Below are 18,188 nucleotides of genomic sequence, written 5' to 3' on the forward strand. Positions count from 1 at the left end.
ATCCAGCTTTAATTAAAAATCATCTTGAGACTGTTAAAAAAAATTACAGTAACACTCTGTAATAGAACTTTTGATTTGTTTGCTGGTTTCTGTTTTGATTGCCTTTTTCTACTCTTTGTTGCTACTGGTTATTTTTGAGTACTTTTGACTTGCTTAAACATTTTCAGCTTTTTGAAGGATGGCCATGAACGTAAGCAGAACTGCCCTTATTTTTGACTTAGGAGGAAATTTAAATGTAATAGAAGCAATGCGTTTGGAACTTCTAAGATGAAGTAAACCATCTCCTCCGCTTCCTGGGTCCCACTGCCCAGCCACACCAATGAAATGGCCAGTCTGAAATCTGTTCCTCTCTTCTTCCTCTTTGCCACTTTTGCTTTTAATAGTACAAAGGCTATAGAATGTTCTTTACTATTTAGATGATTTCTCAGGATCTTGCATATTAATGTAGATGCAGCAGTTTTGTTTGTGGTCTGTAACTAAATGAGACCGTCTAGACAAACCTCATAGGAAAAAAAAATGGATCTTTTGTCATCACGAGGAAAAAGCAGCAGCAAAAGTGAGAAACTCTTCTCTTTCTTCGGTGAGCTTAAAGGAAAACTGTAAGGGTACCAGTCAGCACATGGCCCTTCCATGGAAGCAGTGTTTACAAATTCCGCATTAAAGGGTCTTATGAACCCATTTTGCTTTCAGCTTCTTACAATTTTGAGGCCAGAAATCTTTACCATATCCTATATGGTATGGAAAGCCTCTCCGTATTTTTTAATTTGCCATTTTGGATATAAACTATAGTTCATAGTTCTTAATATTCAATAATGAATGTCATTTCACCCTACTGGATTCTCTTTATAGAATGAACACGCAGAGCATATGGGTATTGTAAGTCCTCTAAAAGCACTGTGAGAAAGTCACAAGGCCAGGAACCTCACTGTATACCAAGGAGAGAAACACTTCTAATACATCAACATAGCTACAGGCCTAACGGGACTAATTTCATTCTTGAGTAGGTGACACCAACTTTGACTGAATATTGGTGATTACATATCTCCTCTATAATTTACCTTTTTATTTTCTTTCCCTTACAACTTTTAGGTAGAACTTTAGACTTCATAGCACTGAATTAACCTGCACTGAAAGCTGTTTACCTGCAGTTGTTCACTTTTGTTGAAAGTGACCATGTCTCAAGTTCAAGTGCAAGTTCAGAACCCATCTGCTGCTCTCTCAGGGAGCCAAATACTGAACAAGAACCAGTCTCTTCTCTCACAGCCTTTGATGAGTATTCCTTCTACTGCTAGCTCTCTGCCCTCTGAAAATGCAGGTAGACCTATTCAAAACTCTGCTTTACCCTCTGCATCTGTCACACCCACCAGTGCAGCTGCAGGTAAGCGTATGAATCCAAGTGTCTTCTTTTTCAAATGTTTTCTTAGCCTGTTTTCTGATCTGATAAATAGACTGCAGATGTAGGGAACTCTCACATTACCTTCAAGAAGCAGAAGAAAGTATTAACATCCATGCTGCTTTTTTCCAGATATAAAACACTGGTTGTGTATTGGGTTGATGGAGGCCTGAGTTGACAGACCACTTCAGAGTGTAAGAAAGAGAATTGAAAAGTAAACTATAAAACCTAGTTGGTTATAAAGTGGTGTCTAGCAGAAAGAATTGAACAGTAAATACCACTCTGGATATTTGTTGTTTTATGGGAAAATTCTGCTTTAAAAACTATTTCCCAGAACTGACCACGAATTCTTGTATGTGTGAGCCTCCATTTTATATGCCTCTGAGATTACATCCCAGGCAAGGGGGCAGCCACATTTACTGGAAAGCCAGAGAGTATTGGCATTTGTTAGTTTTTAGTTTGAACAAGTGAGTTTAAGTTGAGGTTCCAGGGGTAGTTCAGAAATCACAGTGAGGACCCATTAGAAATTGAACACTGAAGCAGAGAGTTTTAGAGAGGGAGTAAGTTCGGAAGCATTTAAATCTGATTATTAAGAAAATAAAAAAGGACTAAATGTGCTTGTTGATGGGGCGCCTGGCCGGCTCAGTCAGTAGAGCATGTGACCCTTGATCTTGGTCATGAGTTCAAGCCCTGCATTGGGTGTAGAGATTACTTAAAAACAAAACTAAAAAAGGAAATAATAGCAAATAAATGTGCTCATCGGTGAGAAAAGACTTGAAACACCTGAAAAATAAACAGACCTGAAAACAAATGTTCTGCTTCCCAACCCTCCCCCAAAGTGGTAAAACCAATTAAATGGGGTGTCAGCATGGGTGTCTCCATACCAGAGTCACCTTCTAACACATCTCTCAACCCCTTGTGTTTGACAATTTCCCTTGCATTTCCTCTTTCATTTCTCATTTCCTTTACTTTATAAATCTGTTCTTAGAGTGTTGGCTCACCCCACTCTCAGCTGCATGGCATCTGTCACCCTACCTCTAGACTTCCGTGGATTGGCTCACCGGGTAGCAGTCTTGACTGGTCATAATACCCTAAGAATTCAGTTTTCCCCAAATTTGCCGTCACAGACCATCTTAAAAGGAAATGTTATAGACTGTTTCAGTCCTCTGGGATTTACCGCCTTTTCTTCTAATGTGTTCTTATATCCACATCCTATTACTCCTGCCCACCACGGACATTTTATTTTACTTGTAGAATTCTCTGAAGTAGGTAAGGTCTGAGGATGGCAATGAGACACTAGCTGTGTAGAAGACGACAGTCATTGTTTGAGAGATGGTATTGGCACGTTGAGTTTTGCGAAATAACGAACCGGGTACAGCTCACAGCTGTTGTGGGAACCAGTGTGTCTGTGCTCAAAAGACCTCCTTGTTATCCCCTTGGTTGGTTATAATACCAGGGCTGCCTCTGATTTAAATCTTGCTTGCCTGCCACGGTTTAGTTACTCCCCTGCCTTCTGTTCTCTCTTTGGAAGACCTGCCCTCTCCTAGGTTACCTGGCTTCAGCTGGTCCGGAGAAGACCCCAGCTGTGTCTTCAGGCAGGTGCCCCCTTGTGGTTTACAGTTGTGCGTCACTGCTGCTCTGAATCCTTAAGACCTTCCGTTTTCCCCTCTTTTTTCGTGTCCCTGGGAGAGCAGCAGTCCTGTATACTGCTAGTTGACTTCATTGCTCTTACGTTATTTTTCAGTTCCTTCTAGCATGGCACACCCCAAAGAGAAAACCCCAATGTGTCTTGTGAATGAGTTAGCCCGTTTCAACAAGATTCAGCCTGAGTATAAGCTTTTGCGTGAGCAAGGTCCAGCTCACTGTAAGGTAAATATTGTCCATACTGCTTGTGCATTTATAACCCACCAGGAATGTTTTCTGTTTTTTATACTGCTCACGTGGTGCTGTGGTTCAGAATACATATTTTCAAACCACTGAGGCTGTCTTCAGGAGATGCCAAAGTATAGATTTTTGGCAAGTCGCTTCCCTTGACCCTTGCAGAATGGGTCAAAGAAAAGATATGCTTCTTTTTGGGAACTCCAGTTAGTATGTGGTTGTGTTTAGGATTCTGAGTAGAGACCATTCCCAGGCCCCTGTGAATGATTTCCTGTGAATTTTCCAGGCTCTGGGTCTCCTGGCTGCAGCCTGCCTCTGGCTCCTTTCCCGCTTGTTTTCACGTGTACCTTAGGCTGGGCCGGGAAAGGAGGGGAACAGGAAATCCATTTTCCCACTTGTTAGCCATTCAGGTAAAAGGTTTGAAAATGAGAGGTAGAAATTTGTTTCAAAGTGAGTCAGTCCTTTGGACTGTCTCTGACTTCACTTATCTTTGTCCTTCCCCTTATCTTAGAGAATGGAAGACTGTAACTTAAATTTTTTACTATTTGCCATTTAGGAATTCGGTCTTTGAAGCTTGTTTGATAATGTAAATCTTGGAACTTAAATGTGTGCATATCTGGCTTTATCTTTGCAGCTGCAGTATAAGAGAGGGTGTGGTATGAGAGAAGGAATCCGGCCTCCTATTTCTGATCCTAGCCTTGCAGTAAACATAATTAAGGATGAATTATTGGTCTCTTTGTGCCTCATTTTTCTTGACGTGCAAACCTCAGGCCTTGAATGATATCAAGTTTCTCTTTTAATTTGACTAAAAGTAACATCAGCCACAATCCTAAATAGGTACCTTAGTGTGGTGAGGTGAGTCACCTTTGGTGTCAGGCAAATCTGGGTTTAAATCTCAGCTCCTTACTGGCTATGTGACCTTGGGCAAGCTACTGCTGTTTTTTGAACCTCAGTTTCCTCATCTGTAAAATGGGGATAATACCTACCCAAATGGGTCTACTGTGACAATTAAACCAGAGAATATATGTTAAAGTGTGGAGCACAATGCCTGACAGTTAGTAAATGCTTGAGAGATGGTAGCTATTACCATTATGCATTTCAGAAACACAAATTTCTACTCACATGAAGCTAGTTTTCACATTTTTCTAAAGCATAGTGATATTTGAAAGGTTTCTTTACTTTTGGAAGGCAATTAGTGATTTCCTATAACTTCTGTTTCTTCTACAGGATTTTTTTTGCAGACCTTAACTTTGGGATTCCCTTTTATTAACTGTTCTTGGTATTTTTTGAAATATGTACTTTCTCACCTAACCTTTAGTGGTGCGTTAGGTAATTTGGCTGTGTGTTCAATCTGTAACTGCACTTTTATTTACAAGTTGTTCAAAGACGAGAAGTTATTCCCTCCTCGGTGACTGTTACACTATTTATTTAAAAATCAGTGGTCTGGTGTACTTTTAATTCTATTAAAACCAAGATTCTAACCTTGTTACCAACCCTCTACACAGAAAGGCAGCAGAGTGGCAACAGCGCTGACGGGGAAAAGTCCTGGAGAAAGGCAAAACTGTTAATGGAATTAACTCTTTTTTGTTTTTTAGCTTTTTCCCTTTAAATGTCTTTCCACGAATGGATCATGAAAATGCCCCAGGGATTCCACAGCGTAGACTTCTGCTGTTTGGTTGTTAGGCCAGCCAGGATTTTCAGTCCATGCTAGTGGTGCCTAAATGAGTAACCTTGTGAACTGCAGCAGAAATACAGGGGACCCCTAGTGTTTCCACTGGGGTGAAGGATTCTTTAATTTTCCCGCTTTAGTGGAAGCTGTGTACTGAGGGAATCCTGAAGTTAAGACCTACAAGAAAAATCAGCTGTGAAGGCACATCGCGCCTATCCCTTTAGGCACCAAATTTAAATGATCTGGACATGTTCAGAGGAGCACATTTGACATTAAATTATTCACAGTAAATTATTTGCAAATGAAACAGTGATATCCAGTGATAAAGAAAAGCAGAAAAACAAAAGCTCCAGTTGGTTTTGCTAAATTCCTAAGTAGTGAGTCTCAAACTTTGCAGTGCATCAGAATCACTAGGGGAGCTTTTTAAAGAACACTTGCCTAGGGTCTCCGCTCTTGCTTCTCAGTCGAAGTCCCTGGACATGTATATTTTACTAAGCTTCCTAAGATAAGCACCAAAGTTAAAGAATCACTGTGCTATGATGGGTCATAGTTTTTGACAGAATATTCACTTCTGATAGGATTAACATAACCTAATTTCAAGAACAGAGTGTGTATTTGGGTAACCTTTATACTTAAAAAGGAATAAAGAGGCTTGCCATAGTCAGCGTTTGCTGAGGGCAAAATCAGCTGTTTTGGATGCCTCCTTGAGTTCAGAAACGTTTCTAGATCTTTGCTTGCTACAGATTGGATTTTCTTCCCCAAATGGAGGCAGTGTCTGAATAGTATAGTCTTAGGAAAATAGAAGGCAACTTTTTAGAACCTGGCTCACATTCCCAAATTCATTCACGTTTTTGTCCTGCTAGGGTTGTTTTCAGACAAGAGACCACAAACACAAGAACATCAAAACAAATGTCTTAATTTGCTTGAGATACTACTTTGTGTCTAAATCAAGTTTGCTGAATTTCTTCCCTGAGAAGTAATTGGAAGACAATTTCTGTTTGGCTGACTTCCAAATCAGCATCTAATATTTTAATATAGGGGAAAACATTTTTTTTTAATCTCTGTACTTACCTCCATTTTTCAAAGCATAGTTTTGTCATAGAGTGTTGTTCAATGCCAGTCAGCGAGACATGTATCTTTTTGTGTTTATAAAAATAACAAAAATGGGAGTGAGGGAGTAATTTGCCAAGGTAATGACCAGGCCTTTTAAACCATGACCATAAACAATGTTCCAGGTCCAAGCGACATATTACAGTCAACCTCAGGTATCGTGAATTGAGAGCTCACAATTTTCATTTGTAGGTGTTTACAGTACAGCTAACACTTGGAGATCAGCACTGGGAAGCTGAAGGAACTAGTGTTAAAAAAGCCCAGCACACAGCTGCTGCCAAAGCTTTGGAAGGAACAAAATTTCCTAAACCCATAGTCCGCCCTTTTCGTAGCGAAGGAAGGAATCCAGGTATTATGCGTGGGCCAAGACAGGTTCCTTTCAGAAGTGTGTCTAGAGGTACCCATTTAGTATGTATATGCATTCTTTCATAACTAACTTACTGACTTTGCAAGCACGGTTTCTACACTACCAGTGGCAAACGCTTACCTTTTTAGAATCCTTAACCATACTCCAAAACATTGGTTCCCAGTCTCTGGTCCCTTGACTCTTGAGGATCTGGAAAGAAGGTCCTGAGAGGTAGTGGTGTCACCAAACAATTGCTAAGATTGCAGAGAAGCCTAGTGAAAAAATTGCCAAGAATGTAGGCCTTAGCTGGAATCACTTCAACCCAGTGTGGAAATACCAATTATAACATGTTGATCAGAAACGCAGATTGTCATTTACACGTCTCCTGATCATCAAAAAGAATGAGAAAATGACTTAAACATGTATTACTTAAATACTATTAGTAGATAACACCTCTTCAAACAAGGGACCGAAGGAGAGAGAAGACTAATAAAGAAGAGTTTCTGGTAAAAGCTTGGGGACCATTGACCTGTTGCTGTGGATGGAAGTGGCTGAGCCACGTTACCATCAGGCACACGAAGCCATCCCAGTCCCTTTGTCCGTAGGAAGGAATCCGGGAGATTTCAGCCACACCTTCCTTGTTGCTTTTGATTTCTTTGTGGTATTTCAGATTCATTCTCCACTGCAGGTAAATTTTATGGGTCAGAACTGTTCTTGAGATGATTCAGGTTATGCTTAGTAAGAACCTGTATGAATCCTATAAAAAATATAATTCTGAAAGTAAGAAGAGAGAGGCTGGTTACTTCTGTGACCTTTTGATTTTGCAAATCCAAAAATATTCTTACAAATTTGATTCATGCACTAAATTTAGTTGAACCAGTTCCTAGTACAGAATCAAGTCTTTTTTGTTGCTGTTGTTTTCTTCTACATACCTCCTAAAGAGGCATTTTAAAGTGGCTTTTTGTGTGCATTTAAGTTGAACTTTGCCATTGCTAGTGTTGTTCTGTGTTTGATGTGAAAGTGTTGTTCTTAGATGTGATTGTGCGCTCACACTACTCTTTCCAGCCTGGTTTTTCTTTTAAATGTTTTTAAAGGTTTATGAATTGGATGAACTGAGAGAAAAAAAAAATTGGGAAACGAACAGTGTGTGTTTTCTACAGTTGATGATTGTGAGATAACCCCAATTATACTTGCTCTTATTTATATGGAAACAGAACTCCTTTTCCTAACAAGTATTCTCACAGGTCAAATCCCATCGTAAATACTGAGATTGGAAATATCTGAATGTTTTGTGACCCTCATCTGACTTCTCCAGATAGAATTTACTTGCCTCCTCCTTCTTAATTCCACACCTTTCCTTATAGCACACCTCCTGTTGGTCCTCTGGGGGTAAGAATTGTGTCCCTTAGCACAGTGCTTTCCATCCAGTTACTGCTTAGTAAGTGCATTGTTCGATGAAGTAGTGTGCAATAAACATACTTCTAAGTGTAAGCCAATAACCCAGCAAGTCAGTACAACCAGAGTTCTATCGGCTAAGGATTCCCAAACAGTAAAATGACTTGGACAGTCACATGGGATTTTTGTTTAATCGTGGAATTCGATGTGTATTGGAACTGATATCTAATAACTGGAATGAGTGACTTTCTCTGGTAATGTCTTATGCTAGTTGCTGCCCCTCTAATAGCTCTTACACTGTATTTTGTGCTGTTGACTGTGTATTAATATCTAGAAATCACAGCAGATTCTTGGATTTCCTGACCTGATGCCTAGCAGTGAAGTACTTAGATACTTTCCTGAAATGCATTATGAATCCAGTTAGTAGAAAGCATGCTGTTCTTTCTGATTTTAGTAACTGCCATTCTCATGTCAGAAAATAACCAGTTCTCTGTGTTGATTCTGTGTTGCAGAAAGCATAACCCCTACTGTAGAGCTAAATGCACTGTGCATGAAACTTGGAAAAAAACCAATGTATAAGCCTGTCGACCCTTACTCTCGGATGCAGTCCACCTATAACTACAACATGAGAGGAGGTGCTTATCCCCCAAGGTATGTGCCTGTTTTACTTATTTATAGGGCAAGAGAGAACGGAGGAGGGGCAGAGAGAGGAGGAGAGAATCCCAAGCAGGCTCCACACCTGGCACGGAGCCCAACGTGGGGCTGCGTCTCACAACCGTGAGACCGTGACATGAGCCGAACCCAAGAGTTGGACGCTCAACCGACTGAGCCACCCAGGTGCCGCTGTTTGTTTTAAGTACAGGTGAAGATGTATCTCATTCCTGACATGGAAGAAGAAAATCTGTAGATTGTGGAGCGCACAACGATTCGGTCATCTTTGGGCTTGCCAGATGCTGAAGTCCTCTTAATCGTGGTGCCTTTGGAACTGTGTCTTGATGCTTGCTCCTTTACCTTCTGTCACTGGCAAGAGCCTGAGTGTGCTCCTCACTAGCAGTATGGCTGTGCCCTGAAACCATCTGGTTAAAGATCACCTTTGTAACTGCTTCTTGTAACTGAGTCATATTTGAGTGTGATTCCCACAAACACCAAGATTCTCAGCATTCATAGATTTGTTGAGTATTGTTTACTGGGTACTTTTTGGCTTCGAATTTATGTGGTTTGTAACAGCTTTGGAGTACAGGTCCAGCAAAATACTAATCGAAACCCAAAACTATGTGTAAAAAGCCTCCTGTTGGGCAATCATAAGACGTTAGTGGATAGGTTGATGATGGGAATGGAAGTCTTCCTTTCCCTGCCTGACTTGAATGGAGGCAAAGCCACTTAAAAAATGTAAGCTCTGGGGGCGCCTGGGTGGCTCATTCAGTTAAGCAGCCGACTCTTGATTCCAGCTCAGGTTGTGATCTCACAGTCTGTGAGTTTCGAGCCCTGCATTGGGCTCTGCGCTGTCAGATTCTTGGGATTCTTCTCTCCCCCCCCTCCCTCCACCCCTCCCCTGTTCGTTTTCTCTCCGTCTCTCTAAATAAACTTCAAAAAATGTAAGCTCTGACATGTAGAGGCCAGGTTCTGCCAGGCTGTAGGCTGTTGGGATTTCTAGAAATGAGGGTCCTTCCAAAAAAATTTCTGTTAAAAAATTCCCAGGGGTACCTGGGTGGCTCATTCGGTTAGGCATTAGACTCTTGATTCCGGCTCAGCTCATAATCTCGTGGTTTGTGGGTTTGAGCCCCACACCGGGGTCTGCGCTGTGTGGAGCCTCCTTAGGAGTGTCTCTCTCTCTTTCCCTGTCTCTCAAAATAAATACATAAAGCATTAAAAAAAAAATTCCCAGGCTTTTCTGGAGACAGGCAAGGGTGTCTCTCAGATAGGAGAAAATAGAGCAAGTTTTCTACCTTAAGCCAAAGTCTAATTTTGTAAATTTGGGTTACATTATAAATTGAACTCATGTAGTCTATAAGGTGTTTTTGTGGAACATAAGTTTGCTTGCTAGACAGTATTTGCCTATTCTGTGTGCCAGTTCTAATCCAGTGTAAGCTTGTGAAGTCTCTGGATATACCGATGAAGAGTCATTATTGGCAAGCAGGTCCTGATGTGATTAGGACCCGTGATGAAGGAAAGACCTGGGATTTGCCAGGGAGCGTATGGGTGACTTACTGATCTGAGATTGTAATTCTGCTAAAACCCCCTTTTTACTTTCAGGTACTTTTACCCATTTCCAGTACCGCCGTTACTTTATCAAGTTGAGCTTTCTGTGGGAGGACAGCAGTTCAGTGGGAAAGGAAAGACAAGACAGGCTGCAAAACACGATGCTGCTGCGAAAGCCTTGCGGACCCTGCAAAGCGAGCCCCCACCGGAGAGGCTGGAGGTGAGGCGGGCGGGCGAGCAGGTGAGTGGTAAAGGTGTCCTCTCCAGTGGCTTTTTCTGAGAAGCACTGAGAGCTGTCCGGAATTTTTGTGATTTGGCAGCTTGCATGATTTTGTACTCCATGGCCCTTTGGCCTTTCTTCCCCACCCCCCCCCCCCTTAAAAAAATGTCTTAGCAAGAAAGTCAGATGCCTTCTTTTTCACTCTGTGGCATAGTTTTGAGTGAACATGGTAGAAAGATTGTGACTCAATTGAGCTGTGAAGCACATGCGTGGAGGAATTCTTTGGTGGTAAAGGTTACTCTTGTCAGAACCTACTGCGCGGTTTGTGGCACCAGCTTAGAGAGTTTTCTGAAGCCATTTTTGACCAGCTACTCTGACATATCAGAGTGCCGGTTATCTGTTGCTGCGTAATAAGCCATTACAAACTTTAGTGGCTTAACCACCTGTAGGCATTTATTTTGCTCACAAATCTGCCATTTAGGCAGGGCTTGGCACCCAGCTGGTCTCTCCTCTACACAGCTCTGGCTAAGGTGGCTCCACAGGGGCCAGAGGATCACTTCCAAGATGGCTCCCTCACAAGGCTGGTAAGTTGATGCTGGCTGTCTGCTGAGACTGAAGCAGGGGCTGTGGTCCTGAGAGGACCTCAGTTCCTCTCTTAACTACCCTGTACAGAGACTGCTGACCCACGGGATGGGATGGTGCCGGGTCCACGTATCCTAGAAGACAGGAAATGGAAGCAGCTTCCAGTTTTCAAGGCCTGGGCCCAGAAATCCCCCACAGCATTGCTTCTGCTGTATTCTATAGGTCAAGCAGGCACAGAGCCCAGATTCAAAAGGAGGAGATACAGAAACTCACTTTTTATAATTAAGCAAAATTCACATAACATAAATTCACAGTTTTAACCAGTTTAAGCGTACGGCTCAGTCGCTTTTATTTGGTACATTGACAATGTTAAGAACCTCACTTCTGGATGAGAAGAGTTTCGAGAATTTGGGGGCCAGGTTTTAAAAATCCCACAGTGAGAATAGGTTTTTAACTCCTTGTGGCTAAATGGGAATCGAGGTCTTAGGAAATCAATGACTGTTTTTCGTTATGGCGTGTTTGCCTTTTCCAGTGTAATCACACATTTTACAATAGAGATAATCTGTTTCCAGGGTCCACTGAGGACCAAATAGAAGAGACTGTCACTTAGAAGAGGGGATTTCATGAAGTTAAAGGGATAAGCTTCTCACTGGTGAGATTTGTTAGAAGCAGTAGGTAGTGTAATTTGAGTCATCTTGGAGGCTTTTCGTTTTTTGACTTCGCCGCGGTGCTGATCTAATTGGAGTCAGATGGGCTGGTTGTTTCTCAGCTGCTTCTCGCCAGCAGTTGTTAAACGATCGCTGAGCCCTGGCATGTGGGTTGTCTGCTTCACAACCACTTGAGAAGTTTAAAAAAAATTCCTTGGTCCAACCCACACGATTTCTAATAGGAGTCTGTCTTTTGCCTTTTTTTTTTTTTAAAATGTGCTCTTGCAGTAGCTCTAAAGCTCAGTCAGGGTTTGGGAACCACAGGTCCTAAGTATTATCGGTGCTTACCCCTCAGGCAGCCACCCCACTTTGAATGCTGCCTGGAAGTACCCACCCTTTTGCTGAAAAGGGAAGGCACCTGATTGGTGTCCCCGGTCTGACCCCATTACCCTGGAGCAGCGAGGTTGGCTCTGGCCTGAGGGCAGAGGCTGGCGCAGATGCACTCTCCTGGGCTGGGTTCCACTGGCTCCTCTGCCGTCTGTATGGAGCTTTGCTGAGAGTAATGTTAAACCTCCTTGTGCCCCTGTTCTCGTTCTGTATGGTTTGAAGTAGAGACATTGCCCTTCAGAAACGTCTCAAAGACTGGGCTCACCCAGTGCTTCAGAAACAAGAGTCATTGAGTCAGATGAGACTTGCTTTGAGATAATAAAGGAAACACTTGGCCTCCCACCTCAACCAGGCCTCCTGATAGCTGGGTGGTAGGGCGTAAAGAGACATTTTTAGAAGGGATCTTTAATTTTTTTCTTACAATGAATGCATGTAAACTATAAAAATTTTTAAATTAAAAAACAAAAATCGTTTATAGATTTGCTGCTTAATGGATGGATGATCACTATTAACATTTTGGTGGGTGTCAGTGCATACGTAAGTAAATACGTGTACCTGTCTAATGACAAAAGTGGGATGATATTGTATGGTAACCACTTTTTTTCACGGAACTGCTTATCATGAATCTGTTGTCATGCCATTTACTTCGAATTCCTTGGAGGACTCAAATTCAACTTGCATCTAAACACTTTTTAATAGCTACAGTGTGTTTCATTGTGTAAACGTACCAGTTTATGTTTTCAACAGAGGCTTGGTTATTTAGATTGTTTGCAGTGTTCCCTTTTAGAAAATAGGTAGTGAGGAACGTTGTTGTAGTAAATCTTTGTGCATGTCTATGACATTTCTATGAGCCCAGACACGGAAGTAAATAGCCACTTGCATGGCAGTAAATATGACCAAGTTCTCAGAAGCATGGTGCCGCTAAGAAGTCTGCCACCAGGGTGAGAGCAGCCTTTTTGCCTGTGGTCTGCCAGTATTGGAAATTGCGATTGTTTTTAGAGTTTCTTTATCTTGAGAGAGAGGGAGAGAGAGGATCCTAAGCAGGCTCTGCACTGCTGACATGGGGCTCAGACTCATGAACTGTAAGATCATGACCTGAGCCAAAACCAATAGTCGGACGCTTAACCAACTGAAACACACAGGCACCCCAGAAATTACAATTTTAAACAAATTGTTGATTTTGCTTTTGAAAGTATGTAGAGCATGTGATTGTGTGATAGATCAAGTTGTCTTCTCTAGAACATGGCCAATAAAAAGCCAGCAATTTATATCTATAAAGCAGGGGTTGTCTGGTTCCTTGACAACAGGCATCATGCTAGGCTTTGAGGAAAAATCTGCCCCTTCCATGTTGGGGCTTCATGGAACAGAGCTGACAGATGTTAACATTAGAATCATCAAAGAGTGCGGCGAGTACTAAGGTAGAAAGTAGCAAGTATTAGAAGGGCATCAGATGTCTCATTTAGATTGGAGTAACAGCGATGCATTCAAGGAAGTTCTTTCTGAGGAAGCATCATTGAAGCAGAGACTAAAGATAAGCAGAAGAACAGCAGGAGCAGCTTGTGCAAAGGTCCTGCATTGGAAAAATGCCTTTCTTTGGGGTGCCCGGGTGGCTCAGTAGGTTGGGCTTCCGACTTTGGCTCGGGTCATGATCTCATGGTTCACCAGTTCGGGCACCGACCGCATCGGGCTCTGTGCTGACGGTTCAGAGCCCGCAGCCTGCTTCAAATTCCGTGTCTCCCTCTTTCTCTCTGCCCCTCCACCACCTGTTCTCTCTCTCTCAAAAATAAATAAAACATTTAAAAAATTAAAAAAAAAAATGCCTTTTTTTTTTTCCTTTCCTTTCCTTTCTTTTTTTTTTTTTTTTTTTTTTTTTAAATCCAAGGCTGTGGTAATAAACAATGACTTACTCAGTGTCTGAGCTGTTAGGAGCAAGATGGCCAATAGCTACAGTATATGTAATAGACAAAACAGAGCTGACCTAATGTCCACTAGTAGGGAAGTGGTTAAATAAACAGATACATTCGTCAGAGGGAGTCCCGAGTGTGGTACGTCTGTACACATAGGCTTGAAAGGAGGCCCCTAATGTACTGAGAAGGAGGAGTCAAGAACCAGAGCTGTAATTTTGTAGATAGTGTGATCCTGTTTGTGTTTAATTAAAGTGCCAGCTACGTGTGTATGTAGGTATGTGTATATCTGTGTGTGGTTGTGCGGTTTCTGTCTTGAAGATTGTATCAAGCTTTAAAAGTTTTCTCTTGGTGGTAGTGGTAGAAGGCCTACTTGAGAAAAAACATTATACTCTTTGAGGGCCTTTCTGGTACTACTTTTGTGAAAATAAATTAGCTCTTCTGGTCTTGTTGTTTTCACTTGGGCCAGGGACGTATTTAGCTGGGGCTTAAACTGAAATTGATTTTCATTATTCTGTCAGGATCCATGGGACCCAGTTTTCATGTCTGAGCTTCTTTTTCAAGCCTTGTAAGGATTGATATTGCAGGACTCGTATTCTTTTCTGGGGATCTTACAAAGAACAAAGGGAAAACGATTTTTTTTTTTTTTATATTTTCTTTTAAATTTTTTTTTTAACGTTTATTTTTGAGACAGAGAGAGACAAAGCATGAACGGGGGAGGGTCAGGGAGTGGGAGACACAGAATCTGAAACAGGCTCCAGGCTCTGAGCTGTCAGCACAGAGCCCGACGCGGGGCTCGAACTCACAGACCGTGAGATCATGACCTGAGCCGAAGTCAGCTGCTTAGCTGAATGAGCCACCCAGGCGCCCCAAGATTTATTTTTTAAGATAGAATAAAACTCCTTCTGTCTGGCAGTGATCATGTAGGTCCTTTGGACCCTTTTGTAAATCTTCACATTATGGAATCTAAATTTTCCTTTGTCTTGAAACATTTTGCTGTTTGTCATCCATTCCTAAATACACTAAGCAAGACTGAAATAAAAGGAGATGGAATTATGGTGACTCCCCAGGTGGATCATACAGTCGTGAAATAACTCACTACTGCCCCAGCCTTTGCTGTGCTTAATGCATCGCCTGGCACGCCGCCTCCTTCTTTCAGGAAGATGCAGAAGACAGGGGACACCGTCTTTTCCCTCTGCTGTTAGCTTTCTTTGAACTCAGGTGAGAATTTAGAACTTTTCTTTGTGTGCCTCTAATGGCCAAAAGAAGACTGTTGGCAGAGGAAGACCTGCCCGCTCTTAGATGAGTGAGAAGGTGAACATGGAGGGACAAGCAGGGCCCGGGACTCGGCGATGGCTGTGGGATTGAGAGTTTCGGCGAATCTCAGCCTGCCGGTCTTCACGTGGGATCGATGGTAGGTTAGCTTCCCCAGACTCGGGAATCGGCGAGTGAACAGTATGTTTCTCTGGGGTATGAAAAGGAAATGTGTACACTCTTCTGGCCATTCTACAGGAAGGGCTTCATCACACAGGGTTTTATGACAAGAACCTGGAACATCCTGTTTTGATGTTTTAAAAAAGTATATGTGACAACATTTCTTTCATTTTTGTTGTGTGTGATGTTTGGCCACCAGAATTTATTTTTTACCACCTACTGTTCACAAAATAAGTGGGCAAATGCAGAAGGAGGTATGTGTGCAAAGGTGATTGGGAGGATACAGATGATAAAACAATGAAAAAAACTCATTAGATCCTTTTTTGGGGGGGTTTATAAATCTAAAAATGAAAGCATGTTGGTAGTTATGGAGCAAAGAAGATGGCTGTTCTCCAATAAAATTGTGTCAGTTTCACAAGTAGTGTGTTTTGATGAAACCAGTCCAAGAAGAATCAGAAGTCATGATAAGCTGGAACCCACTGGAGATGGGTTTGAAAAATGACATTGTTACAAGTGGGCTATGCTCTGGGTTCAGACGTAGCCAGCTGATGGGCGGCATTTAAAGGACCATGCCCAGGGGCGCCTGGGTGGCTCAGTCGGTTAAGCGTCCGACTTCAGCTCAGGTCACGATCTCGCAGTCAGTGAGTTCGAGCCCCGCATCGGGCTCTGGGCTGATGGCTCAGAGCCTGGAGCCTGCTTCCGATTCTGTGTCTCCCTCTCTCTCTGCCCCTCCCCCGTTCATGCTCTGTCTCTCTCTGTCTCAAAAATAAATAAACGTTAAAAAAAAAATAAAAAAAAAAATAAAGGACCATGCCCATTTTGGGTACATAAATGCCTTCCAGACTACAAACCTGAAATAAAAACTTGGATTTGCTATTTTAAATTCTAATTAAAATCTCTAATGAAAAGATTCTTAGTTGTCCTTTTAATCTGTATATTATTTGTAAAATGACTTTAAATATAGAAAAATAAAGAGTGTGTTGAAGCCAGATAGTAAGTAAAGGGTTAGGTGAATTTTTTTTTCTGACATACTGAGGGTTAAGCTTGGTTCAGAGTGTTTTTTTCATAATGTTGACTAGATTTTATTGATAAACCATACATTCTGGAATTGATATAAACAGTAATTCCCACTTCGTGAAGATAAGATTAAGGCCCCACTATACTTTTCCCATCTTACTGAGAATGGTATTTGTGGATTGGTTTTGACTCATTTTGCTGCTCTCCAATCCAATCCAACATTTTGTCCAATCCAGATAATATCAAAATTATTTATGTAAGAGAGCAACATAATGTGACTTCTAAGTACACATGTATCTTTGTTTCCTGTTTTGCATTTTTATTTTATTGGCCGCTCTGTCCCTATTGAAATCCCTTTAGAAACAATGGCATAAAGCAGTGAATCTCCACGATGCTAGTAAAATCAACTGGGGTCTTAAAAAAAATAAGTACCTATAAATAAAATGGTATCTAAGCCCTACCTGAAAAAACTTGAAGTTAATTTTTCTGGAGTGGGAAGCCAGCATCTGTCCTTGCAAAGCTCCCAAGTGATCCTGCTGCTGCTGTGTTTAAGAAACACTGGCTTACGGTTTAGATTTTTGCAATAGATTGTTATTTTCTGTCAGACTTATGTGGAACCTCAATATAGAGTAGCATTTGATTAGTATAAACTTACAAGTTTGAATTGTATAATATTTATGAATATAATCAGTGAAAATGATTTGTGTGAATTTTCAAAACACAAAATTATACCATGTATTGTTTTTCGTCCATTACAAAAAACATGGTTGGGAAAGATACATGATTAAGGCTGCCCTGGGAAGGGGAGTGAAAAGGGCTTTATTGTTTCCCTTAAAAAATAAAAATTTGATGTCAGTAGTTCTTAATGTTGACCTTTGTTAAATCCAGCACAATTGCCTGTTACATTGTTTATCTGTACTTTTCTGAATGTTTGAAATTAAAACTAATTGGGCTGGTAAAATGAACAACAGATTTGAAAATCGGAGTGCATGCATGGTGGTTGAAGTCTCATTTTAGCCTCAGCACCCAGTTTATTTCTAAATTTTGTTCTGCTTGCATTAACACAGTTACTTAGTATGAGAGTGAACTCTTTGTTTTTAACAGCTCATATACTTAAAAAAAAAAAAACCTCTGAGGCTGCCTGGGTGGCTCAGTCGGTTAAGTATCCAGCTCTTGATTTCAGCTCAGGTCATGATCTCACGGTTCACGAATTCAAGTCCTTTATCGGGCTCTGTGCTGACAGCATGGAGCCTGCTTGGGATTCTCTCTCTGCCCCTACCTGCTTGTGCTTGCCCTCCCCCTCCCTCCCTCCCTCCCTCCCTCCCTCCCTCCCTCCCTCCCTCTCTCTCTCTCTCTCTCTCTCTCTCTCTCTCAAAATAAATAAACTTAAAAAAAAAACAAACCTAGATATCCTTCAAATAAATAGCTGTCAAGAATTTTTTTTGTGCACAAAAATGAGTACCTATTAGTGCAAGTTAATAGCAAGCTAATATGTTGACGATCTCTAGTGTGTTACTATTTGGTATAAAACATACTTTTCTTGGTTCCTTTTTAAAGATAACCAGGGGCACCTGGCTGGCTCAGTCAGTAGTGTGTGTGTGACCCTTGGTCTCGGAGTTGTAAGTTTGAGCCCCATGTTGGGTGTAGAGGTTACTTAAAAATAAAATCTTGTTAAAAATTTTTAAAAAATGAAATCTTAAACATAAAAGTTACCATCTCAACCATTTCTAAGCGTACAGTCCCGTGGCATCAAACACATCCTCAGTGTCGTGCAACTGTCACTACTGTCCATTTTCAGAACTTTATTATCCCACATTGAAACTCTGTACACATTGAAAGTAACTTCCCCTTTGCCGCCTCCCCCTGCCCCTGCCTCTCTCCTGGTAACCTCTGTTCTACTTCTGTCTGTATGCATTTGCCCGTTCTGGCTGCCTAATATCAGTGGATATTCATCTTTCGTGTCTAGCGTATTTCATTTATCATAATGTTTCAAGGTTCATCCATGTT

The 18,188-nt window shown here is 41.5% G+C and overlaps 1 protein-coding gene across 8 annotated transcripts in view; it reads left to right on the plus strand.

Moving 5' to 3' along the window:
* STAU1 (staufen double-stranded RNA binding protein 1) overlaps positions 1-18,188 on the plus strand; it is a 53,447-nt gene that overhangs the window by 15,604 nt on the left and 19,655 nt on the right. For 2 of the 8 annotated variants that reach the window (XM_042930718.1, XM_042930722.1), the window contains exons 3-7: positions 1,090-1,378; positions 3,138-3,262; positions 6,243-6,399; positions 8,304-8,442; positions 10,045-10,231. In XM_042930718.1, coding sequence (XP_042786652.1) covers positions 1,174-1,378; positions 3,138-3,262; positions 6,243-6,399; positions 8,304-8,442; positions 10,045-10,231 — 813 coding nt within the window. In that variant the 5' untranslated portion in view covers positions 1,090-1,173. Of the gene's footprint in view, positions 1-1,089; positions 1,379-3,137; positions 3,263-6,242; positions 6,400-8,303; positions 8,443-10,044; positions 10,232-18,188 lie in introns of those variants that run through there. The other 6 variants (XM_042930719.1, XM_042930720.1, XM_042930724.1 and 3 more) reach the window with 6 other exon arrangements.

This window comes from Panthera leo, chromosome A3, assembly GCF_018350215.1.
Source record: "Panthera leo isolate Ple1 chromosome A3, P.leo_Ple1_pat1.1, whole genome shotgun sequence".
In the NCBI taxonomy this organism is placed as follows: domain Eukaryota; kingdom Metazoa; phylum Chordata; class Mammalia; order Carnivora; family Felidae; genus Panthera; species Panthera leo.